Below are 25,805 nucleotides of genomic sequence, written 5' to 3'. Positions count from 1 at the left end.
GCTGCCCCAGGGGTGATGCCAGCTGGGGGGCTCCTGTGCTGGCAGCTACACTGAAGCAAGGAAGGGGCTCTGTGCAGCTCAAGTCCAGAACCACTAGGATGTCCTTGCCAACACATTTCAAGGCCATAGCTCGTTCAGGCTTTATTTTTAAAGCAAGTCAGATACTGTGGTTACAAAACTGAAATCGTGGCTTAATGATATGGTATTAACTTTCTAGCGCAGACTTAAGAAAATCATCTTGTTGACCAATACTGAATGTTTCCTAAGTAGGTGAAAATATGTTGCTTAGAAAATACAGATCAGGAGGTTTACAACATACACGAATAGATTTATTTTTTTTTTTCACCAGTTAAACATTTTAGAGCAGAAATTGGAGGGGGGGGAAAGGAAGCTGAAGGAATCAAGACTAAATAAGATTAGTGTAGCTTTGCTAGCAGGAGCCCTTAAAATGTAAGATTACAGCCCTGATTTCACTGGCTCCAGTGCATTGGCCCTTTCTTAAGGATTTTTATGTAATTGTATGGATTTATGACATATGTCTGTAACTAAAATGCTATGAGTGAGCATCTGTCTGTTTTTAATAATATTTAAACTCATTGAAGGCTAGTCCTCTTTGCTTTAATTAGAAAATGTATTTCAGCTAGTCCTGTAGCTGATGTGGACTGCTCACATTCATTTGAACTGCACAAATGAATATCGGCCTGAAAAACAGCAGAGGATTTGTGTTGGGTTTTTTTAAGAAACCAAATTAGATAAGATTGGCATCATCCCTCAAGTTTTGTAGTTTAAAAAAATACGGAAATCCTTGGTTTAAATTCTAATATTGGATGTTCTTATCCTGTAACTATTATTTTCACTTTGTTTTTACAAAGGCCTTTGTAGATTTAAAAAGTAATGAAAATACATCAGATCTGTGACTGTTACTTGGACCTGAGGTAAAACTCATGACCCAGAAACAACCCGGACCCTGAATGCTCATTTCAGTTGGTATCTGTGCTGTGCTGGGCCTTCACTCCACGCGTGTAACTCAGGTTAACTCGCTTGGCACCGGTGGTGGGGTGTGGAGCTTGAGATAAGTGGCTTCCTCCCAAAAGTGAGGAGGAATCACAGAGCTCTCTTAAACATCAGACATCTCTTCACAAGTTGAGGATGTCTTCTTTGATGAGTCCTCAGGCAAACATTTCAAAACTGCTCTATGAAACTAAAAAAAAAAATCCCCAGAACAAAACGCAATGTAGACCCAGTAGCTCTAGTTTCCTTGCTTTGTCAGGTGTTCTTAGTGAAAGAATCTATGGAAGCTAAATCGCCTTTTTATCTAATGATCGGTCGTTATCTCTCTCCCTAGTGCAAGTCTAGGTACAGGGAGTAGAAGCATTCTCCTGGGGAGATGAGGTTTGCTTGCAAACCCCTTTCTGCAGGGCTTCCTTGCTTAACGTCACTCAACTGGTATGGAGCTGCAGAGGAAGGAGGAAAAAGGCCTTTGCCCTCTAAACTACCACCTGAATGCACTTTAATAGATTTATCCCTGTAATTATCTACTAGGCCAGCTATGTCATCCCGAGCTTTAAATTAGTCTGTGTTTTGAAAGTAGCGTCCTCTTCCCTTGTTGGGCTGAAGCTGAGACCCAGCTGACCCTTTTCAGCATAAGCTGAAAGTTGTATTCAGCCTATCTGATGCTTGAATTCTTCCCTTTACAGCCCAAATAACATCCAAAGAAGGTTTGTTACCAGGTAAGTGTGTCGCTGTGATTGAGTCCTGGTAATGGCTCAGTGTTTGTTCCTAGTGATGGAAGGAAGTAAGAAAAATATTTTCAGTGTGGGTGCAGTATTAATGAACTTTTCACACACACAAGGGGTGAGACCATCAGCTCTGCTGCATGTAGTAGGATGAGTATTCAGTGATTTTTTTTTTTTTTTCCCCTTAGGGTGGTGTTTTTGGTTATGCCTTTTTTACCCCCCCTTGCTTTCTCAGTTCTTAACTACCTGTCTCTGATATAATTACTATCTCTTCTCTCATGTACCCCCTCGCAGATGGAGATCAAGATTTATTTAAGTAAAAAAATGAAATAAATAAAAAAAACACACCAAAAAACCCCTCAGTTCTGTTTGACCCAGCTAAGCAGCATGTGGTTCCCTGTGGTGCCTGCCCTTCAAATACCAAAAGAGGAAGTGCACAAGCACCGCAAGGAATTTCTGAGGTTGAATGTATGGTATCTTCCACTGCATCTCTGTCCTGCGGGTGTGAGGAGGGGATCATAGGTTGGAGTCAGATCTAGTGCATGGTCGGGCACTCTGTGAACTAATTACTGTTGGATTTTATTTTTATTTTTTTTTAAAGAAAAACTGGTAATGTAGCTGTGAACTGGTATGTCAGCAGCAGGAAGTTCAGTGTCTCATAAAACGTGCTGAAACCTCTGGTGTGTACTTGAGACTTGCTACCATGCAACTTGCCTATAATCTAGAGGTTGTAGTTAGTCTGAAATTCAAGCTGTCCAAAAAAAGTCACAGCAAAGTATGTTAATGTGCTTCAAAACCTCTTTATTAAGAGGTAATGAGCAGCAAGCTCTGGAACAATGCCTTTAATTTCCTTTTTGCTTCCTGCCCCCCTAGATGTACTTCAAATTTATTTTGGTGGCTTTTCCTTGTTTAGGGTGTTTTGGGGTTTGTTTTTTTTTTTGGAGCTCTTCCAACTGCATTTTTTCTTTAAGCATGAGGGTTGCAGTGCCAAGATACCTCTGGCTTTCTGCTCCGTAGCAAGTGTTATTTGCTGCAGCACCACTCTGAATAGCAGCCATTATTCGCTTGCTATGTGAAATTTGCTGAGCCAGCAGGACAGGAGCAGCAAGGCTGCTTACCTGGAAGCCGAGCAGCTGCAGTATGAGGCTGGAGAAGTGGCTGGCAATGTGTGTAGGAGCTCACACATCTCTTTTAACCAACTCCCAAAATCCAAAGAGTTGTCACAAGTAGAGTATAGAATAGTATACATGTCTAGAAGGGTAGAGTTGCCAATGCTTAAAGTATTCCAAGATTGTGGGAAGCTGAAAGGCTGGTGCCTGTGTGTGTGTCTGTCTATCTGTCTTTCTTTACATCCTAGTGCCCTTCAGCAAACTGTTTGCCTTCCCTTAGTACAGCTGCCCTGTGCGCAGCTGGTAGACTTAAGAAGTTGCACTTTAAATGGAGAGGGCAAAGAAAAGCAGTTCTGTAACGTGATTGTTACTTTTCAGAAGAAGAATCTTAAAGCTGGGATTGAACTGTAAGAGTGGCTTGACAGAGAGTTTAGTATTCTGTCTGCTGTGAGGGCTTTTTTTTTTTATTATTTTTGTAACAGCTACCTATTCTAGCCAGAAAGTGTGTCAGCTGCTGGCTGCAGGAGCAGTTAAGCAGCCTGCTTATGGCCAAAACCCCCCTTGCAGCAGCCTGGACTTTGCCACTTGCAGCTAATACACTGTTGTTCTCATCGTCCAAGTTTTAAATCTGGTTTCTGCAGTGATCTTGACATTGCTTCCGTTTGCCAGTGTGTGGCAACCAGAGTGATTTTCTCTTGTGTTTGTTGGTTTGTTAATATCTTGTAATTTCTCTTCTCTTTTGTGTGGCAGTCTTGTACTGAAAATAGGGTATCATGCTATTGCAAAACACTGTTATTCTTAAAAAACCACTTTGGCCGGATGCTGTATTTTCTTGCACTGTAATTTCTCAGAGGCAGAAGAAAAAAAATCAAAACAACACTCTACTTGATATTTCTTAAGGATGTTGGTTTCTGCAACTGATACGTCAAAGCTGAAGGTGCAAAATTCGCTTTCTCAGTTTGCGTGATGAATTCAGAATTGCATTGCTGCATGAATGTTAATTTTATTTCTCATCCAAAATAATTCAAGTATGTTTTGTATGATTCTGAGACCCTCAAGGTGTCCACCTTCCTTCCACTTCCTCTGGGAGTTAAAATCAAGTACAAGTCCAGATTGTTTGTAGGCTGAGTAACAAAGAAAGAGCACTGAACAGCAATGCTGCTTCAAAAGCTTAAGATGATTTTTGGGTCTGAAGGGCAGGCAGGGTTTCTTCTATCCCTCCAGCTTATGACATTCACTTTAAAACAGAGTGAAGGAGTGATGAGTGCTTTCTTATAGGCTTAGATATAATACTCAGGCTTCTCAGCTTTGATAGCAACCTGTGATTTCTCTCGCCGTCTCCCAGCAGATACTGTTCTGTTCAGTGCTGTTTGTGAAATGAAAGTAGGCTGATCTCATTGCTTCTCTGAAGACTTTATTGGCAGTTTGGATGTAGTTATGAAATAATTATTGAAGTCCAAGGCTGCAGAGTATTTCAAGCTATTGGTTAACTATGAGCTACTAAACAAGCCTATTCTTTGTTTGCTTACCTGAAGAGCCCAGAAGTTCTTGATGAAATCAGTGCTGGTGCTATTACATGTCAAGTAATTGTGGTAATAAGCTTGTGAGAGGTTGCTGTGTTGAATTGTTTTAATTCCACAGATTCTTAACTGAAAAGGATCTTGAGTGTTTCCTCCTTGGTTTGTTGTGGGCTCAGGACTGGCATAGCTGAAAATTGCATTTTCCAGAGGGGCCTGAGGCCACTGTATTTTCCCTTGTGTTATAGCCTGTCCTAAGGGACTAAAGACTTCATTGTGCATCCATGCTTTGGCTCATGGACGACAAAAATCTGTCTCTCTTAAAGGCAAAAGCTCTGAGGGTTCAGTTCACCTTTTTCTCTTCAAGATAGCGTTAATTTGCTGTTGTTGCACTTCTGCCACTTCAAGACCTGTTTCCTTAACAGGACTCTACTGTCTTTTTTACCTGTAGTATTTGTTGCGATATGATTAATGCTTGCCTGTGTTTAAGTCTCTCAAAATGTTTGCAAATGCTGGTTATGGTTCTCCTGCTTACCTGTGTCTTATCTTCTGTTGTTTTCTTAAGAACCCAGTCTCTGGTTGCTACTAATCTGTGGTCAGTCTGGGGTTTATTTGGGGTTGTTTTTACTTTTATTGGTTTTTTTTTTTCTTAGTTCCCCCCCCTTCCTTTGCTAAAGACTGTGAAAAGTTGACTTGAAAACAAAGTTGTGTAGATGAGCCTTTTGTCTGATCTGCTTTTCTGGGGTGATTTATGGTGTCTTTTTATTGCTGGTATGCTTTATGTACAGCTATGGTTGATGTTTGGATACACACAAGCTGTGGAGAAGGAGAGAGCAAACTTAGGTTTGTCTTACGTTTATACTGATCGTTAACTCTTATTTTTTAATGGTGGTTTGGTGGTTTTTTTTGAGGCTGTGATTGTTAGAGACTTTTGCTGATAGTGTTTTAGGGCCCCGTTTGTTTTTTCAACTGAGATTTCCTGATCTCTTGCAGCAGAGCTTCCTCCTCCGTACACTGCCATTGCAAGCCCAGATGCCAGCGGTGTTCCTGTCATAAACTGCCGTGTGTGCCAGTCGCTAATCAATTTGGATGGCAAGCTACACCAGCACGTTGTTAAGTGCACAGTTTGCAATGAAGCTACGGTAAAATAGATTTTTAGCATTTTCTTTCTGTGGGGGGATGTTGAAGTATGTCGTTGGTAGAATTCATGTCCTCACCTACCGAGGGTGAGTCCCTTCCTGCCATCCCTGCAAAGGACCCATCAGGGCAGTAGTGACCGCTGGTGTAGGTAGTGTGCAGATTCAGGGATTGCTGGCACAAGGATGGTCTTAAGCAGTTGGAATAAATCTTTTTGCTGTTGAGCTGCACAGGATATTTCCTTCTGAGGAGGACAAAAAGCAAAGATGTCATTTAAATTATTATGCTTCTGTGAAGAAGAGTGAAACTGGTTGTAGTGGGATGAAGAGAAATGAAGAAATGAATTATTTTGAGTGGTAGAAACAAAGTAACTAACCCAGACTGTACGCTTTCCTCCTGCAATACTCTTCAGTCAGTTTGTTAGGTTGTTAACAAACCACAACACAACAATTCTGAAATGCATTAATTGTAAGTTCTTTTCCAGTGATCACAGACCAGTTCTTTTTTTCCCCCCCTCCTCTTTTCTTAATCCATGTCTTCAGTATTTGGCACCCTGGTTTTGTTTCTTTTTCTTTCCTGACAGTTTTAGTTTTGGGATCTGGAGAACGCAAAAAGCTGAAGATGGACTTTTTTCAAGGACATGGGGTGATAGGACAGGGGGCAATGGTTCAAAACTAGAGCAAGGAAGATTAAGATTAGATATTAGGAAGAAGTTCTTTACTATGAGAGGCACAGGAACATGTTGCCCAGGGAAGCTGTGGATGCCCCCTCCATGGAAGTGTGCAAGATAAGGTTGGATGGGCCTTTGAGCAACCTGGACTAGTGGGAGATGTCCCTGCTTATGGCAGGGAATTGGAAATAAGTAATCTTTAAGGCCCCTTCCAACCCAAACCATTCTATGATTCTATTATCTGATACCTCGTTTCAATGTCCTTGAAAAACACTGGATTGGATTTACTTTAGGAAAATAACTTTGAATTATGTTAAGCAAACTGGAAGCCTTAAAACTGAATGAAAATATTTTATTTTTTTCACTTAGAGAGCAGAGAACCTGTCATTAATACTCACTTTCCCAAGTCAAGCCAAACAAAGTATCTTGCAGCTTTTGATTTGCTGTGTGAAAGGAACCCAGAAAGTTGACTCCCAGGTTGGAGAAAGATAACTTCAGTACAATTTAAAGTAAGATTACAGTTCAGCCATATCTGTGTATTCTCTAGGTGACTGAGAACCAAGCTGTGATCCCTTCACTGTTGAATAAAGCCATTGTACCAGGCAAGGAGGCTTGTTTGATGTTTTGACTTTAGAACAAAAAAAAATACCACTGCTTAAGCTCACATTGTAAAAAGTAACCAAACTGAGCTCTTCAGTTCTTCATTGCTAAAATATGAGTGTTTTTTCCATTAGTTTGCATAATCTCTTATTTGTTCTAGTGAGGAAATTTGCACTTCTTCCTCTGGGAAGAGAGAGAAAACTTCTAATTTTGTTTTGACACTCAGGTTTTCTTTGTAAGAGGAACTGTATTTCTCTGTTAGCAAGAACTTGTCACTGAAGTTGCTCTGCTTTGTCATGCTGTTCTGAAGAAAAAAGTGAACTGCTATGACTTCTGATGTGTGTTCTCTGGTGGGTTTCTTTTGTTTAGCCAATCAAAAACCCTCCTGCAGGGAAGAAGTATGTTAGATGTCAATGTAACTGTCTCCTTATCTGTAAGGATACGTCTCGGAAAATAGGCTGTCCAAGACCAAACTGGTAAGCACAAAAAACTGTAAGTGCCTTGAGATAGTTCAATTTAAAGCAATACTCTTTGTGTTGAATACTTAAAACTAAAAAAGGTTCAAGCCTGAGCCTCTGTACATGGACACTTAACAGAGCATTACTGCAGACACAAGTTGTACTGGTGTCAATTTTGATTTTTTTATTTTTTTTTCGGATTAAAGAAGAAAAACTTTCTTCTTTTGTGTAGGGTGGTAGTCTCAAATATGTATTCTGATTTTAGCTACTTACTAAGGAACAAATACAGAAAATCACTTGTTTCTGGGGTATAACATTCATAATTTCTCAAAAACTTAATTATTGTAAACACGCAGGTTGGTCACTTTATCAAGTTCAAAGTGGGGACTTAGAAGTGAAACAGGACAGAGAGCAGTAGTTTGGCTTCACTCTTGTCCTTCCTTCTTTGTTAGGCTGAGTTTTTAATCTCTCACCTCTCCACTTTATTTTACACATTTTTTTGTCAAAGAAACAGGCACAACTGCAATAATGAGAATTCTTACAATTGGGCTTAGGGCGTTAAAAATCCCACTGAGGTAGGAGTAATTTAATTGTAAACCTGATCTCCTTCAGTGACAGCATGACCTGCTGGTTGGATGAAGGAAAGGCTGTGGATGTTGTCTACCTTGACGTAGTAAGGCATTTGACACAGCATTCTCCTGGAGAAACTGACTGCTCTTGGCTCGGATGTGCACACGCTTTGCTGGGTGAAAACCTGGTTAGATGGCCGAGTCCAAAGAGTTGTGGTCAACAGAGTTAAATCCAGTTGGCAGCTGGTCATGAGTGGTGTCCCTCAAGGCTTGGAACTGGCCCCAGTCCTGTTTAATATTTTCATCAATGATCTGGACAAGGGGATAGAGTGCACTCTTACTAAGTTTGCAGATGACACCAAGCTGGGTGGAAGTGTCGATCTGCCTGAGGGTAGGGAGGCTCTACAGAGGGATCTAGAGGGGCTGGATCACTGGGCCAAGGCCAATCACATCAGTTTCAATAAGGCCAAATGCCCTGTGGGTCCTGCACTTTGGTGACAACAGCCCCCAGCAGCGCTACAGACTTGGGGAGGAGTGGCTGGAGAGCTGCCACGCAGAGAGGGACCTGGGGCTGTTGATGGGCAGCCGGCTGAACATGAGCCAGCAGTGTGCCCAGGTGGCCAAGAAGGCCAACGGCATCCTGGCCTGGATCAGGAATGGTGCTGTCAGCAGGAGCAGTGAGGTGATCATGCCCCTGTACTCGGCTTTGGTGGGGCCTCACCTTGAGGAGTGTGTCCAGTTTTGGGCCTCTAACTACAAGAGGGACATTGAGGTGCTGGAGAGGGTACAAAGACGGGCTACCAAGCTGGGAAGGGATTTGGAGCAGATGTCGTATGAGGAAAGGCTGAGGGATCTGGGGCTGTTTAGCCTAGAGAAGAGGAGACTGAGGGGAGATCTTATTGCTCTCTACAACTATCTGAAAGGAGGTTGTAGCGAGATAGGAGTTGGTCTGTTCTCCCTAGTGGTGAGTGGTAGGACAAGGGGAAATGGCCTTAAGTTGTGTCAAGGGAGGTTCAGGTTGTATATTAGGAGGGATTTCTTTACTGAAAGGGTTGTCAGGCATTGGAACAGCTTGTCTGGGGAGGTGATTGAGTCACCAACCCTGGAGGTGTTTAAGAGATGGGTAGATGTTTTGCTGTGGGACATGGTTTAGTGGTGTTGATAGGGCTAGGAAAAGGTTGGACTCAATGATCTTTAAGGTCTCTTCCAGCTGAAAATGTTCTATGATTCTATGGTGCAGCTCTAACAGGAGATATCGAGATGAAAGCTAGGTCTGCAGATACATGCAGCCACAGTAAGTGCCCTTGTCACAAGCCTGTTGGCTATTTTGATTGTGAAACACAGTTTGAGACCTGGGACAAATGTATTTAGGTTTTTTTTTTAAAACTAATGCAGTGTTTGGGAAAATTCAAAACATTCCAAGTGTTTTCTGAGAGTGAAAAGATGTTCATGGGTTACTTCATGTGTAATATATAATATAGTTGGTAACCAAGCTGCTTCGAAAACTCCCTAATTTTATTAAGCCAGTCTCAAAAGCATGTATCTCGGTAGTTTTCCTAAGATAGCCTCTGCATTTGTCTTAATAGAACATGAGCAAAATTGGGGTTCTCTGAAGGAGACAGTTGGGAGTATGTCCTAAATGGCTGAAGGGAGGCCATCCAGAATACCATTTTCATTGTATATAGAGAGGGATGCAGTGCAAGTTAAAAAATGCTTTAGTTTTTCTCTTCACTTTTTCATGCTCAGAAGTCCAATCCTCATCCTGCTTTGAGTTGACTAATTTGGGTACTGTCACTTTTGGATGGACAAATTGTATAATTGAACTGGAAACACAGTGAACATAAGGAAATACTTACCAACTGTTTTTTAAAGTAAATTGGTTTTATTTAGTCAACTTGGGGTGATCTTTTTTTTTAAATTCACTCAGTTTAAATGGTATTTTTACTGTACAAATGCAGATCTGATTACCAGTAGTTTGGGAAAGAGGAGTTACCTGACTTGGAGAGGAGAACTAGGTCATGGAAGAGTCCTTACTCTTTTTGCATGTTTTACATGGGAATGTACCTCCCAATTCATGGGCTCTCTCAGCCTGATATTAAGTTTTCATTTTTCTGAGGAGTCTTTCTGCCATGTGATGGCAAGTCTTTGATCTCTGCAGGGTTCTGGCTGATCTTACAGTGAAAGAGAATGTTTTCAAAACTAAAAAGGAAAACACTTTGGAGAGAGACAAAAACCTGGGCGAATCACCTGTTTCAAAAACAAATTATAGTTTAAAAGTGTAAAATATTTGGTAGTGACTGAGCTAATTGCTTAAATGCATTGTCCTTGTCTTTTGCTACCTTAATTACATGTACATCTAATGTTCTTAATGCAGTAGACGCATCATTACTCTTGGTCCGGTAATGCTGATCCCAGAAGAGCAGCCAGCTCAGCCTGCCTTGCCAGTCCAACCAGATGGAACTAGAGTGGTATGTGGGCACTGTGGAAATACGTTCCTTGTAAGTAAAGCGCCAGATTCTCCTTCTCGCCTCACCCTGCTGTCCCTCAAGCAATGTGTTGCAAGCACTTTTACGAGCATGTTGCCTCAGTCTGTGGCATCATTGAACTAAAACTTCGGTACTCATGTTGCTGTGGATGTCTGGGCTGTATTTGGTTCTCTTTAGGTGCATTTCAAGAAAACATTTAACAGTGTTTCTGTGCATGTGTGGATAAAGCCCAAAGTCAGTCTTAATGCATAGTAAAGTGAAAGTGGACAGTGCTGGGAAAAGAAGTTACATTTCCGGGTTCATTTTAGGCTTGCATTGGTGGTTTTGTTCTGCCATGGCTAAGAGAGCAGTTCTGCCGTTGCCTTATGGGCCCCTGTTTGTTGTAACACTTGCCATTAGCAAATCTGTCAGTTGTTACAGAGCTGCAGATTTTGGGTTGTATGGGAGGCTGATAGTTGATCCTGGTTTTGAAGTGGAAGGATGAAAGAATACTCGTTTGCTGTTGAACTGTTTGCAGCCCCCTATATGGAATAAGAGGGCTGCCATGATTGAAGTTTGATTTTGCAAGAGTCTTGCAATACACAAGTAGATAGGGTAGCTTTAGCTTCACCATCTAGCAGTGCTTGAGTGTTTCTCAGGTTTATGAGTTATGGCTAAGGAAAGCAGTGCAGCTGGAGGACCTGCACAGTCACTAGAGTGGTGCTACGTTCCTGAAGCAAAGGCTCTTAAGATATGAAAAGGCTAGAGAATAATCAGGTGCATTTTGTGAAAGGAACAAAGGGAGCCTAGGGGATGGTGCTCCGTGCTGGTTTGTATAACAGCGAGAGAAGGGTTTGCTTGTGGTAGATTCTGTAACAGAATAGACTTATTCCTTCCAACCTTTGTGTCAGGTTTATGGGTCAGTGAGGTGTGCAATAATGGCTTAACTACTTATAGTAGATGATGAATGCAGGGAGCAGGAGGTGGCTCTTATGCTTTTTTTTTTTTTTTTTAAAGAGGAACTAAGGATTTGATTCTGGGTTTATGAGTAATGTAGTATCTCAGAAATCATTAGAGGGATGCTTGAGAGATAATCTTTATCTACTAATTCTGCCCGTATATAAAAAATTTTAAATATTCCTATGAAAACTCTTTCTGAAGAATGGTAGTCTGTAACTGGAGATGGCTGGAGTGAGTTTTCTGTTTGCTTTCTTAAAAATGTAAGTCCATATGTGATCTTAACTAGTAAGAATATTGTATGCAATATAGAATAACGTTACTAACGGGAAACTACTGGATCTTCGGAAGAAAAAGACTGTCTCAAGAACATATTCTAAACATGGAACCTTTTATTAAAGATTGTCTTTAAGTTACAAACTGTTAAGCATTTGCATGAACATTGTAGTTTAACACAGAGTCATAATTTAATTTTGCAATGCAATTATATTTCTTAGCACAGCTTAAAATGGCACAGGCAAAAGAAGTGCTGTAGAAGAGTTACAGTATTAAATTTTAATGTGGTCTCTTAACACAAAAGATTGTCTGTACGTTATTTAATCTTTTTATAAATTTATTAGGGAGAGTCAGTATTATGAAGTAAAATTCTTATTGCTAAATTATTGGTCTATCTTTGGGGGCTTTCATGAGCACAAGAATTTTATTTATCGTCATCCTCTGTTTACTTTCTGCAAGTGCAGCCCAAATTAATTCTGTAGTTTACACTATGAACTTGTTTAGATGAATGTAAAGGGCAAAAAACCCAACCGAACACCAACAAAAACCCCCAAAACTAAAACAACAAAACCCATAGAGGCTGATTTTGCTCATAACTACTAGATTGTGCCTTAAAAGACTTAAGTTTTCTAATTTGGAATTTATGTATGTGACTTCAGAACTGATAGCTTTAGGGAATTTTGTAATTTTGAGCTTCATAGTCCTACCTGCCAGTAAAGCCCATTTACCACTTCACGGTATATTGAAAAGAGACAGTCATTAGAAACTGAAGCTTGAGTTCTTTTATAATGAGTTATCAATCAACAAACCCTTTTTGCTCACTTCACACAGATTTCCCACCACTCTTTTGCCTCTGCTTTTTCTATCACCAAGTTTGAGATTCTGCAAATAAATTGGTTTTAGTTAAGAAAAATCAGAAAATTGTTTGGGTTTGAAAGTGAACAGGGAATAAAAAAAAAGAATAGAAGTGCTTTAGCCAACCTGGAGACTTAACTTCTGTGAGGGTATGTCTGCCCTTTGAGATCTCCACATTGCAAAGCAAATATGCAATGCTAGATGCATCTCTCAGCAACTCACTGAGCTATCTCCTTTACTTGTCATCTAAAAAAATAAATAAAACAGACAAGTAAATCTAGAATCCCTGGGGTGGAAAAGTCAAATTGTCAGCTGCTTGTTCCGTGTTTTTTTCGAAGAAGGATGAACTTGTTCACCACCTTTCCAAGAATTTTTTTTTTCCACCATACGAAAGCACAAGTATGGGCTGTGCTTTCCCTGCCTCTGGTGTTTCTGTAAAGTTACTACGAGCATGCTCTGTGCTGTGAAGCGCCTTCAGGTCTCTCTGTCTCAGCTGGGAGCGTGACTTAGTACTGAAGTGATACTGTAGTTGAACTCGCCATTCACATTTTGTTAATCAGATTGTCGTGGTATTTTTTTTTAACTTGGGTAACACGATAGGGATCTTTTTTCTGTTAAGGTTTCCACTCTTTGTGGCAGACTTGGAGTTCAGACGAGTGGAAAAAGTGGTAGAACAGAAAAGGAGGGCAGGACGAGAGTTTGACTGTGCTGCTGAGTCACAATCTGATCTGGTTTGGGCTGTTTTGAGAGCATCTGGACTTCGACTGTGGCTGAGTCTGTTTCTGCCAGCAGTAAGACATTCCTGCCCCACAAGCCCTCTCCCAGGGGTCTCTGCTTGTGATGATTTGTGACTGCTGGAGGCTGAGTTGCCTTTGGGAATGGTGGCAGAGGCGGGGGAGTCCCCGGGCCTCCCTCCAGGCTCCTCCTGCTGTCAGAGAGAACCTCAAGGACAAGAAGGCAGGAGCTGTAGGCTAAGCACTGTGATTTTGTCAGTTGTGCTCTGTCAATTTAATTTTTTAAAAAACTACTCAAATACGAAAAGTGTTTCTTCAAAAATAATTTAATAGAAAACCCTTTAAATTCTTTAAGAAACTAAGAAGTGTTTTAATCTGCAGAAACATTTTGCTTTCCCAAAGGACCTGGGGGGCATGGAGGGGAAGACTTTTTTTTTTTTTGGCAGAAGCAGCTGTATATAGGGATGTGTGTGTACATATATATAGATATCTAGATATAGATGTATATGTATATGTCTTTTTTTTTTCTTTCCTTTGTCTTGTGTTGAATGCATTGAGAACTATTTTAGGCTCAGAAGGAAGAAAGTTTGACATATTCTTCTAGTAAATTGCTTAATGGATGTCTGGTTTTGTCATTTAAGAGCACTCTGAAATCCCCATCAGTGTTACAGTACATCTAACCAGGGTTTTGGGCTACTGTTTATTGTATTGTTTCAATGAAAAAAATACAGTTTGCATTGTCACCGGGGACCTACATGAAACTGAAACCTCAAGTTTTCTTAATGACAAGAAACAAGATTAGGTACTTCAAAGCACTCTGCAAGATGAGTAGAAATACTGCAATATGAGTAAAAAGCTTTAAGCGTGATTTGAACTACTTGTTAAAACCAGCAAAACTCCAAAAATTAGAATGTGCATTCAAATAACCTTTTTCTAATGTGTTAATGTGGTCTGGATTCTTGTAATTTGAATCTCTTGTGGTATTTTTGCCCTTTTTTTTTTTTCCCCTGCAAATATTTCTGGTATGTGGAGAAGATATCATAACAATTCGTGCTTCCAGGTATCTCTCAATGAAAATACCTCAAATGCCTCATTTTACCTTCAGTATTTAGAGCCCAAGAGCATTTGAGATTGTATCCATTAATAATTATGGCTAGTAATCAGAAAGCTTAAAATAAGTAGAACCTTAGAAAAATCATTAATTGAGTAACTTTGGAAATGGAGTTGCCTACCCTGGAATAAAACTAGTGTACAGAACTGAAGTTGAGTTACAGATATGTAAAACATAAGTCCTGGATTTAGATTTGCTTATTTCCAGAATTGCAGTTTAAAAAGCTGAAAGAACAGATAGGCTCGTCTCCATCCTCAGTACTGACAACCGCACCTTATCCTGCTTTGCCATGTAGAACTAAGTGAAAATGAGTCGTTTTTGGCAGAAATGCAGGCAGAGAGCCAGCTTGCTTCTGTGGCAGGAATGTGAAAGTAGTATTAATGCTCCTAAACCAAATTGCTCAGGTGGGGATTTACAGAAACTTTCCTTTTATTAGGGGATAAAATACAACTATGCTAAATCAGTTTGGCCAAGTTCTTGTACACAAATAAATTTTAAAAGTTAAGTATGTGACTGATGCTGTGATTGGGTACTTCAGAAGCAGGAAGAAATGATAGATTTCTTCTTAGTGGAGAATTAGCCTCATTAGAAGTAAATAAAACTGCGGGAGATCTTCAAGAGGCAGGAAAATGCCCTCTAAATATTACAGATCAGGACCTCGTTCACAGCAAAACCTGCTTATGCTGGCAAGGGATTGTGAGCCACATCCTCTTTCTTTGCAGATAAACCCATAAATTAATTCTCAGTGTTTAAATGGCACTGTGCTGTAGCCAGATCCTGTTTTTCGTGCAAGGATGGGCTCTGATTTTGCTTTGTGCCTGTAGCAGTTAGAACAACACTACTGGCTTCAGTAGACCTGAATTCTGATTTCTCACAGATGTAAGGAGGATCCGAATGGAGGCATCAGTGGTCTGTGGTGTGGTTTCTTCCCCTGCAAGTAATTTGCAGTGTGACTTTTCTATAAATTAAGAGGAGAAGGGGAGAAGGGATTTATATTTAACCAGGAAACTGTGCAAACTACCTCCAGTTGAGAAAGGCAGCAGAAGAGATCTGCAATTACAATATAACTGCTTACAGAGAGAAGAACAATAATCTTATCCCCTGTTCGATGTAAACATGTTTAAAATGCTTGTTTAATACTTCTGTTATCAGATAATTAATTTTAATGAGAACTGCTGGTTTTAAATCAGTATATGACTGTATCCTCTGGTGGAGGCAGTTCTAGGTATTACTTTCACTAAGGTTTTTTCCCAGATAAGTTTTATTCTGTGCATGGACATTTATGACCACACCACGTGCAGTTCTGTATGTCACCTTTTTAAAATGTTAAGTAGCCTGTAGTGTCCTCTGTTTTACTGATAAAAAACTTACAAAGACATCAACTTTCTGAAATGCAAAGGGCTAATCTTTCTGTGGGCACTTAGTTTTCACAGATGATGCAAGGTTTGGGGAAAGGTGGGAAAATTCATCTATGTGTTGCCTGATCTAGCTGAGAGGTGTCCCTGACCATGACAGGGAGGTTGGATTAAATGATCTCTAAGGTCCCTTCCAGCCTAGGCCATTCTATGATCTGTAATTGTGCCAATGAAAACATTTTTGTCTTGATCCAAGGTGTATTTGTGGTCATGGAAGTAAGAGGAAAAAAACCAGTAGTAATATTCTCATGTTGCCCATAACACATTACGTCAAGCAAATCTTGTAAAAGGCAAGTCATGGGAAATGTTCGCTTGGAAATCCCAATCCTATGTTGCCACTGACAAAAGGGCATTCCATTTATAGAAGAAAGCAAGAAATAAATCAAATAAAGCCTGAGAAGCAAAATATTTTCACGATGACATTTAGCATGAACTGCAACAAACATTTTCTCAGGCAAGTTCTTCAACCTTTTTATTTTTTCTTTTTACAGTGGATGGAACTGAGGTTTAACACACTAGCAAAATGCCCACACTGCAAAAAAATGTAAGTTCTCTGAAAGCAAGGCTATGTAAGTTAACTTTTAAATATGTTGCTGGTTTTTTTTCATAAAAGTCTTTGGAATAAAATGTCTGCCATACTGATTATTTTGTTGTGCTTATCTGAATTTCAAGGCTAAAGAGCATGCTGTGTGCACCTGAATTCTGCACTCTTTACATACGAATCAGTAACTTTAACAAATACAACCTGCATTTATTAAAGTGCTCTAATTGAATTGCTAGAAGCAAAACTAAGCTGCTAACAATAGATAAGAATGGGTTGCTAAAATTAACAACTTATGTCCTTGAATTCTTACCACTTCATGCAGTTAATCAGATGTCATGTTTAAATGTAGGCCTTGAATTGCCTTATTATAAAAGGAGGAAAAGAAATAATTTTGTCTTAATTTGAAAGAGGTTTTACTGATTTCACAAACTCAACAGACTTGTGTTAAGCATTAGCTTGTTTAATGTTTACGAATTACCGTGGAATAACTTGTCTGCTCATTTCCTATTACTTCAGTAGGAAAGAGAAAAATGAGAATACAAGAACAGTAAGAATTTTTTTTGTGTTTTGTTTTTTGTTTGGGGTTAGTTTTTTCTTTTAATTAGTTTTTTGACCTTTTTTTATCCAAGGTCAGGACTACTTAGTTTGAAGTACTAAAAGCTACACTACTGACGTACTTCAAATTTGCATGGCATTTCAACCACAGGGTGTTAAATAAGACTTAAAAATATTACTTCAGAGACTTTCTTGTCCTGCTAATTTATGTAAATATTTATCTTCCTTTGAAAGGCAAGTGTGACATCCAGTTGAAGGAGCATATGTGTTTCCACTGGGAATGGAGAACCAGAGCTATGTTGCATGTTGCAGTAAGATCAGGGGAGGTTTAGACTGGATATTAGGAAAAATTTCTTTACCGAAAGAGTGGTGAGGCACTGGAACAGCCTGCCCAGGGACTTGGTGGAGTCACCATCCCTGAAGGCATTCAACAAACGTGTAGACGTGGCCCTTCAGGACGTGGTTTAGTAGTTGCGGTAGTATTGGGCTGATGGTTGGATATGATGATCTTGGAGGTCTTTTCCAACCTTAATGATTCTATGACTGGCTGGTCCCCTAGGAAGAAGGCTTAGCATAAGCGTACAGTAGGTGTTGGCATGGCTTGGCCTGGCCTTAGCAGTGACTGAAATATTTTACTGGGGTATTTCACAGAGAAGTCACCCTAGTGATACATTTAATATCATGAGCGTAACCAGTTGGGTGTGGAGTAGTGGAAATATTCTAGTTTGCTTAAGTCAAACTCATGGTCTTGATGAGAAGTTGCTTTGCAGTGGTGCTTTCCCTGGCTGTAATTGCATTCAGTCTTTTCATTCCTGAGAGGAGGGGTTGGTGTTTTGTGGGGGGTTTTTTGTTTATTTTTAAACTGATGGCAATTATGTTTTATATTTTGTCACGTCACATTTTATAGCCAACCTCAGCTGTTTTCTCAACTCTCCTTAAATACAAAATTACTTGCTCTTTAACCTGAAAAACAACAAAAACCAAACAAAAAAACCAACTCCAACAATAACAAAACCCCCACAACAGTCCAAAAGCCACGCCATGTGATCTGTTGATTTAAGTTGCCTGTATCTCAAAATCCAGCTGGAGTCTTAAGTATTTCGTAGTGTTTTTGTCTGCAAAGTGTAAAACATGTTCTCTGTATGCCACAAAACCTGAGCATCTCTGCAGTGCCATTGGTGAAAATTACAGCTTGCATGGCAACTGAATTACAGAATACAAAACAGATTTTAACACATAAGCATTTCTGACCTTGAACTGGGGATGCAAACTATGGAATGTTTTAATTTAACTTTGTATGAGTTGCTTGGTGTCTTCCCACATTTGAGATGCGGTGGTCAGGAGTTCTGCAACTTCCAGCAACATAAACATTTCTAATGCATGGATTTAGGGCACAGCGTAGGTGAGGCAGAGCTTTGCATTGTGATGGTGGAATAAATAACCGCAGTGACCTGCTGTTTTCTGTCAGCCCTTCGTCAGAGGTTGTCCTACCTGTGGCCAAGTAGTCCAAAGGGAATGTGGGGTTCTTTATTTCAGCTTATTAGTGCAAAACTTCTTTCATTAGCAGCTGACTAGTCAGATGAAAAACTATTAATTCCTTCTGTTGACTCAGTTGATGTCACTGAGAAAAGGATAGAGGTGGAAGGCACCTGCAACAGTAGGTTTTTTTTCAAGAAGACACCTGCTGAGAGGTTTACATTCCCAAGTAATTTTCATGCCTTTGTTTCAAACATTTTTTAAAGTGCAGTGAATCTCTGCAGAGAGCTTGTTTGTGGTCATCTGTTTGGTTGATGGAGACTAGATCTTAAGAATGCCCTGTAAAATTGCAGGGGAAGTTAGGAGTTATTGCATGAAAAGGTCGATAAGAGAACAATGTTCACTGAAAATAAAACAACTGTGCCACAAGAGTATATAAACAAAGGAACCTTTTGTATCTGAATGCTGAGGGAAACAAGGTCCTGGGTTTCTTATTATTAATCCCATCTACCTGCTACCATTGTGGTTACAAATTTATTCTTTTGTGACATACTTGTTTTTTGCCTGTATCTCTTCCCATATTTCCTCTCGCCACCACTCCAGAGATTCCTCCCCACCCAAATAATCTGGAAAATAGGGAAAGTAAGTTGTGATGAGGTGAATAAAATCACTTATTTGGCAAATAACCAGATCTCTTTGGAAATGGACTACAAACCTGGTCATTTCAGTATAGGTAATATGTCTGCAGAAGCCCCGCTGATGTCTAGTGGTTCTGCCTGACACAGACTGTTGGTTGTGTGTTACCTGAAGCATTGGTACAGCAAAGGTACAGCTAATGAGGAAATTGTTGTAATGTAATTTTTATTTTACAGAGGAGATACCTGAGATTGGGGGAGAAACTGTTTCTTTTTACTGTTTTAGTGTTCTTTTACCTTTCAAAATACCTCTTCATAGTGATGTCCAGTAATAGGACAAGGAATAATGGGTGTAAGCTAGAACATAAGAAGTTCCACCTCAACATGAGGAGAAACTTCTTTCCTGTGAGGGTGACAGAGCGCTGGCACAGGCCGCCCAGAGAGGTTGTGGAGTCTCCTCCTCTGGAGACTTTCAAAACCCACCTGGATGCGTTCCTGTGTGACCTACTGTAGGTGATCCTGCTCTGGCAGGGGGTTGGACTAGATGATGTCTAGAGGTCCCTTCCAACCCCTGACATTCTGTGATTCTGTTTATGAGCCTTTTTCCCAAAAGACCAAGAGGTTTAAGGAAGGCTTCTGGTATTTTTCTTGTGTAATGACGGAGAAGCAGCACAAAGTGTGTTGTGTCTTCTGCTCTCTTTCCTAAGCTGTATATTAAATCATCTAGAAACTTCCAGGATCATGAATTCAGTTACTAGAAAGAGAATTGAATAGTACAAGCTTTTATGTCAGAATGCCAAATCTATCTACCTCTATTCCTTTTTTTTAATGTCTGATAAAATGATAAACTCTTAATGAACTTACAACACTTTTGCCCCCGGAAGCCTGCAGGACCTTTAGGAAAGCGATTGATTTTGGAACTGTGTCACTGCTGTGGAGGCTAGTTTCCGCAGTGCTATTCACCTTCAAAATACTGGCATTTTGATCTTCCTCTTAAAAACCCTTCTATAAAACCCCATCTGAAATCCTGGCAGTAATTCCCGTTATTTGGAGCACAATAGACCCTGCATTGCCTCCTGGGCGACTCCTTTAATAGCCTCTGTTTCTTGTGGTGGTTTTTCTTTCTTCTAATTACTGCCTGATGTTAAATTGGCTTTGGTGTCTGTTATATCTGCTGCTGCCCAAAGGTCTGTCAGGTGCCTTTGCTTCCTTAGCAAAGCTCAGAAAGAAAGGACTGCTGCCTTCTGGAGAGCTTTCTAGTGAGTTCATCCTCATTAATCCCTCAAAGGAAACAGCTGACACTGTGATTTAAAAAAGTTCTTTTGACCCCAGCTTTAATATTTCTGAATGTATATGCCTGTCAGAGTTCCCACAGTTGGTAGGTTTTTGGGGTAGGGTTACAGTTTTCTTTATTCAAAGTTAGAGTTTTTTATGTGTAATTTGGGGGTTGTTAGAGGAAAACCTCACTATTTTAGAGCAGCCCAGTGACTAATATCACTGTTAAGAGATGAAAAATAAATTATGATTTATTTGGTTTGCTAAGTATTTCCAGTTCTGTTATGTGACTGTAGAAACAATATATTTCTTTATCTTTGCTTTCTGTGGAAATAGAAAGGCCGTTAAACTAAGATATTCTTTACGTTTCCTTTTTGCAGTATTTGAGATTTTCCCCACACCCGGCCTTTATTACTGGATATGAGGTGGGGGAGCTTGAGAGAGATTTGGATGGAAAAATACACATGGCACCTGCAATATTATGATAACAAAACCAAGATCTTAAGTCAGAGAGCTCTGAAAGTGAAGGTCTCTTTCCCGAAACGAACCTTGTCTCTGTGTGAAGTACACAGTGCAGTAAATACCATGAGTGTTCTTAGGTGTATTGAACATGACATTTCTACCAGCTTATCTTAAGGTATCCAGCTCTGTAATAGAATTAACTTTCTGAGTACAGAGCCAGAAAATCCTGCAAGGGAGGGGACCTCGGGTCAGTTTGGCAAGCTCAGTGCTCATCAGCTCAGCTTTTGGAGAAATCTATTCCCAGTCCCATTTTATAAAACTTTTGTTTATTTGTTTTTCCCTCATATAACTTGAAATCAGACAACATATCCCTCTTCTAGAATGACTGTAGAAGTACTTAGGGTGGCTTTTGGGGAATGTGAGGTGATGTGTCGGGGGGTAGTATGATGCTGTTATTTCCCAACTGGGAATTCTCCTGCTGTAATTGCAACCCACGCATCCTTCTCTCACCACCCCCTCTGCCTCAGACCTATCCCAAGTGTGTATGGTGAGATTTTTGGTAAGAAGCAATTCCCCTGGGAAATTAATGAGCAAAACAGTTTTGGAACTTTCCCTCTTCTTCTGAAAATGTGTAACAGATGGCTTGTGAGTGGTCACTGTATTCAGTCCTTGCCTTGTAAGATGAAGCTCAGCATGTTAACTTGAGGATGGGGGGTTTTTTTCTTTTTCTTTTTTTTTTGTTTCTTTTTTTTCCTTGGAGCATTTTAGAAATTCCTTGTAAAGAAATAATATTGGGATTAAAGCAGCTTAAACCAATCTATTTGAAGGCTTTTTAAGGCGAATGCTTAAAAAAGTTTAGTCACATGCTAAGCATATGAGGCCTTACTATGTGGTTAATTAACTGGAGCCAGAAATTTGGTCAGTCATATGACAGATGTACTACTTCAGTAGCTCAGCAGAGCTTTCTTCTGTTACATGTTTATATTGAATACATTGAACTGTCATGAGATGATAATTACTTTTTGTTGCACCTTTGAACACAGAGTAAAAGCATCCCAGTATTTTCAAAGGCATGTTGATCTCTCGGAATGGGATGAAGTACTTAACTAATGATAGCATGCGTCAGGATGCTTCAGAACTACTTCTGAGATAGATGGTATGTGCTTTAAGAAAGCACCTCTGCCTTGCTGGTTCTTTCAAAGGTCCTATGTGTTCGCCCTATTTCAACTGGAATTAAATCACATTCCTATTTTCATTAGCATAGCTGTATTGTGGTTGCAGATGTGTGACTCGATGTATTTGCTAAACAACGGTGAGCTTCTGGAATAATTTTTCTAACCTGTAGTAAAGAATGGAATGTTTTATTTGTGTTTTATATTCTGTTTGACTAAAGCACTGTAACAATTAGTGTAAAGCAGCAGGTAGAGACAAAGCTGTCTGTCTTGGAATTTATAATCTAGATGATGAGTGACAGAACTTCGAGGGGATTTACTTACCTTATTTGTCAGCAGTTGTTTGTGCAGCTCATGTAACTTGTGGTAGAACTCTAAAAGAAAATTGGAAAGTAAAAAAGGACTTATCATGTTTTTGAAGTTACTAAAACCGACTTAAACGTGCCTGAAGATGTTCAATCTTTGGAAATGTTGAACATGAGAATTTGTTCGTGTTTGTGACTAAAACAGTTTGGGTTTGTTATCTTCAAGAAATGGGGTAGAGTTTAGCCACTCAACAATACTGAGTGAACTAGTCCAGTAAATAGTACAGGCTACTATTGTTAGTGGCAGTTAGGGTTCATAGAGGTGATTTCCAGTTACTTAGATGCAGTGAATGTGTCAAAGCCATGTATTGAAATATAAAAATCTAAAGGATGCCTTACAACCCACATACAAGCTGCAAAGCAAACTGGGGTTTTGCAATCCAGAGGCTATTCAAGGTGCTTATCTGGGTGCTCTGTGGATATAGGAGGTAGGCACACTCAAACAGTAGGTGTGGCACTACGCCACAAGTAAGCACCTAGATTTTTAGATACTTGATAATCTTAACCAATAGTTTCCCTTTAAAACAAGTATGTGAACTCTTGTCTTTTACTGCTTGGTGTAATTGTAAACTTTGCCCACAGCTTTATAAACTTAAGATGGTGTATGCGTATTGCCATTCTCTTCTCCCTCCGTTTAGACTGAACAGCTATTTATGTAGGGGTTTTTGTTTTATTAATTCGAAATACCTTTTATTTTCTATCAGTTCTTCTGTTGGAAGTGCACTGCCAAGGAGACGCTGCTGCGCATATATTACAATTGGAATGATATGCATCTTCATTGGAGTTGGATTAACTGTGAGTGATGTACTACGATAGACTTGTGACTGTGTGCAGGGGTGTGCGTATCAAAGGAGCTTCCTTGGTCAGCTAGTTCTTCTTTCCTCAGCATTTGAGTAAAACCTCTGAAGTTTGCCTTGGTTTTGTCACTTTCTTAAAGTCATGCACTTAATTGTCTGAGTTAGCCAGGAAGATGAAAAAAGTTCTGGCACTTCATTGTGATGTTAAATTGGACTCTTCATCTCTCTAAAAAATTCAATTTTATGAAAAATGGTTGTATTTCACTGTAGAAATATTAGAACATTTTGCTCTTACTAGGGCCCTCAAAACTTACAGGTTTCCAGAAATACATATTGATGTACAGCCAGGAATGTAAGTTCCACTGCAGTGGAGAGGAATGGGATTCCAAAAGTTAGAAACGCGTGTGCCTTTGTAACTTGTATAAGTTATAAGGACAAAAACCAGATAATAATTTACAAATTAGAATTCTGGCATTGTTGTTATTCTGTTCCTAAGAAAATTACCTGGTTGGTTTGGTTCTGAAGTATCTGATATTGATTACTAGAGCCAGCTTTTTATCTAGCAGTCCCAGAAAAGTACACATGAGGAAATACCCGTAGTTGAATTCATATGTGTGACTCTCATTATGCCTCTAACTTGCATTATAACCTGAGTAATTTATGGGTGAGCTTAAATGTGTTATGAAGGATTTTCCCTAATAATAACAGTCACAGCCAGACATAGAAATGGTGAGCAACAGATTTCTTAAATATATATATATATTTTTTTTTTTTTCGATAACAACCTTAAGGAATTTGAAAGTAACACAAACTTTTCACCATGAGGTGTACCCAGAACCTTCTGTAGCCTCCATCCTTGGAGCAGTTTGGGACCCAGTTGGGTTAAAACTCTGGTCTGACCTCAGAGTTGACCCTAGTTTGATTTGGAAGCTGACACTAGAGACCTACTGATGTCCCCTCCAAGCTGAATTATTCTACGATGGTATAAAATTAAGCTAATAAAATAGCTGATTTATCCTCACCGGAGTAAAGAAGGTGCCAGAATGTTTCTCCTTAATATAACTTGCTCTTCCCTGAAAAGCAGATAGTGCTGTATGTTTGACACTTTTGTTTTGTCTTTCCAGGTTGGTACCCAGGATTTCGCCCGGCGGTTTCATGCAACGTATGTTTCTTGGGCTATCGCTTATCTCTTAGGTTTAATCTGCCTCATTCGAGCCTGCTACTGGGGAGCCATTAAAGTCAGTTATCCAGAGCACAGTTTTGCATAGAGGAATTGTTAGGTTATAGCAAATGAACATCTAGTAAATCTGGATATTACATCTTGGACACTTTTAAAACCTTTCCTGTAAGGATTCCATTCTGTTCAAAGTAGTTTTAAGACTGGGGGTCTCCAAGAACAAATGTTCATTGCACTACATAATATGCAAATAGTTTGTTTTGCTGCTAGATTCCCTAGCTCTGAATACTAAAGCTGTGTTTACATGTTCATAACTCTGTCTTTATAGGTGTTGAATTTTCTTTCAACAGACAGTATTAAGTTTTACATTTCCTTTGTTATGTTAAAATCCGTCTGCCATTTTTCTAGTTTATCAGTAAGAATTCAAAAGCAAAAGTGTTTATAAGTGTTTCTACAGTAGCTTCACATTTGTACTTAAAATTTTAACTAAAATTATATTGAAGTGGCTTGCTTTAAAACCTAAGCAATAAGCATTTTGCTTGAACTGCTTACTGTATCTTTTGCCTAAGATCATAGTGACCTTATCCAGGAAATGAAAGTTATGAGTGTACTTTAAACGACTGATGCTGTTGCTAGAGAGACATTTGTAAACACTGTATGCTTGAGATTTTTGAGGTGGAGAGATGCTATTTCGGTAGTCCAATTAAATTTCCATTTATCCAGGATTGGGTTACAGTTAGGATAAATGTTTTCTTCTCAAGGGTCCTGGGACTTAGGTGTTTGGGGTTTTATTTTGTTTTGTTTTTTTTAACTGGCAAATCCTAAAAGCCATGCTCGGATTATGGAACTTAACTCTGGTTATTCGTACAAGTTCCTTTACAGGGTCTAAGGGAAGCATTTCATATGACTTGTTTCATAATACTTCAGTGTCACATAGGTGACAATATAATGGTGATGGGTTGCCTCTTTCTTTCCTCTGATCATGTCAGATTTTCCCTGTTTGGAGAAGCTGTGCACTGGTCACTGCAAAGGGAGACACTGTAAATTCACATTAACTGCTGTAATAAGGAAATGGGTAAACTATTACTATTACTGGGACCATTCCATCAAAGTACATCTAGTCAAATTTAGCACTGACTTGCAAAGAGAATACGGAGACAGAAAGTTTTTTCTAATGATGTATTCCAAAAGGATCGAGGGACCAGTTCTTGCACTGCCCATCTTTAAAATTTTAAACAAGTTTTTGCTAAATTCAGAAGGAATGTCCTGAGTTTTAGATGACTGTAGTGATTTAGATAATGGGGTCAGATGGGTAAATTAACGTGGATGTTTCAGGGATACATGTAATTTAAATTATCTATGTTCCTGCTAGGACAAAATGTTATTCAGATAAGGATTTTGGAGCACAATAAATGTAAATGATCAAACTGTAAATGATCTGTCTTTGTATGATGCTAAATGTATAAAAGCAGTAGCTCAGGATTACAATGTACCTTTTACAAATAAACTAATAAAGAAATAAAGATTATTATTCAAACTTAAGATACTTTGTTATTCGTGTATAAATAAAATATACAAGTGGAAGAATTTTCTTGTATGATTCAGGATCAACAAGGGTGTCGTGCAGCAGGGGTGAGCTTTGCATTTTTGCCGAGTGGCAGCCTCAGGAATATAAAAGAGCAAGAATAAATTGCAGTTTTCTTGAAGTTTTGGGAAGAATATGGAAGTAAGTGAGAGA

At 39.4% G+C, this 25,805-nt stretch overlaps 1 protein-coding gene across 1 annotated transcript in view; it reads left to right on the top strand.

Annotated features, from left to right (window-relative positions):
• The window catches only part of LOC104280036 (type 2 phosphatidylinositol 4,5-bisphosphate 4-phosphatase-like), a 25,775-nt gene extending 170 nt beyond the window's left edge, over positions 1 to 25,605 (top strand). The window contains exons 2-9 of the mRNA XM_009877564.1: positions 1,698 to 1,730; positions 3,094 to 3,252; positions 5,348 to 5,504; positions 7,139 to 7,245; positions 10,171 to 10,294; positions 16,101 to 16,153; positions 22,798 to 22,888; positions 24,015 to 25,605. Of these exons, the coding sequence (XP_009875866.1) occupies positions 1,698 to 1,730; positions 3,094 to 3,252; positions 5,348 to 5,504; positions 7,139 to 7,245; positions 10,171 to 10,294; positions 16,101 to 16,153; positions 22,798 to 22,888; positions 24,015 to 24,158 (868 nt within the window). The 3' untranslated portion in view covers positions 24,159 to 25,605. The remainder of the gene's footprint in view (positions 1 to 1,697; positions 1,731 to 3,093; positions 3,253 to 5,347; positions 5,505 to 7,138; positions 7,246 to 10,170; positions 10,295 to 16,100; positions 16,154 to 22,797; positions 22,889 to 24,014) is intronic.
• Positions 25,606 to 25,805: the final 200 nt, after the last annotated feature.

The sequence above is a fragment of the Apaloderma vittatum genome, unplaced genomic scaffold (genome assembly GCF_000703405.1).
Source record: "Apaloderma vittatum isolate BGI_N311 unplaced genomic scaffold, ASM70340v1 scaffold6041, whole genome shotgun sequence".
NCBI classification, from domain to species: domain Eukaryota; kingdom Metazoa; phylum Chordata; class Aves; order Trogoniformes; family Trogonidae; genus Apaloderma; species Apaloderma vittatum.
Note: the sequence above shows the minus strand (reverse complement) of the source record. Positions and strands in the feature narration are given on the sequence as shown.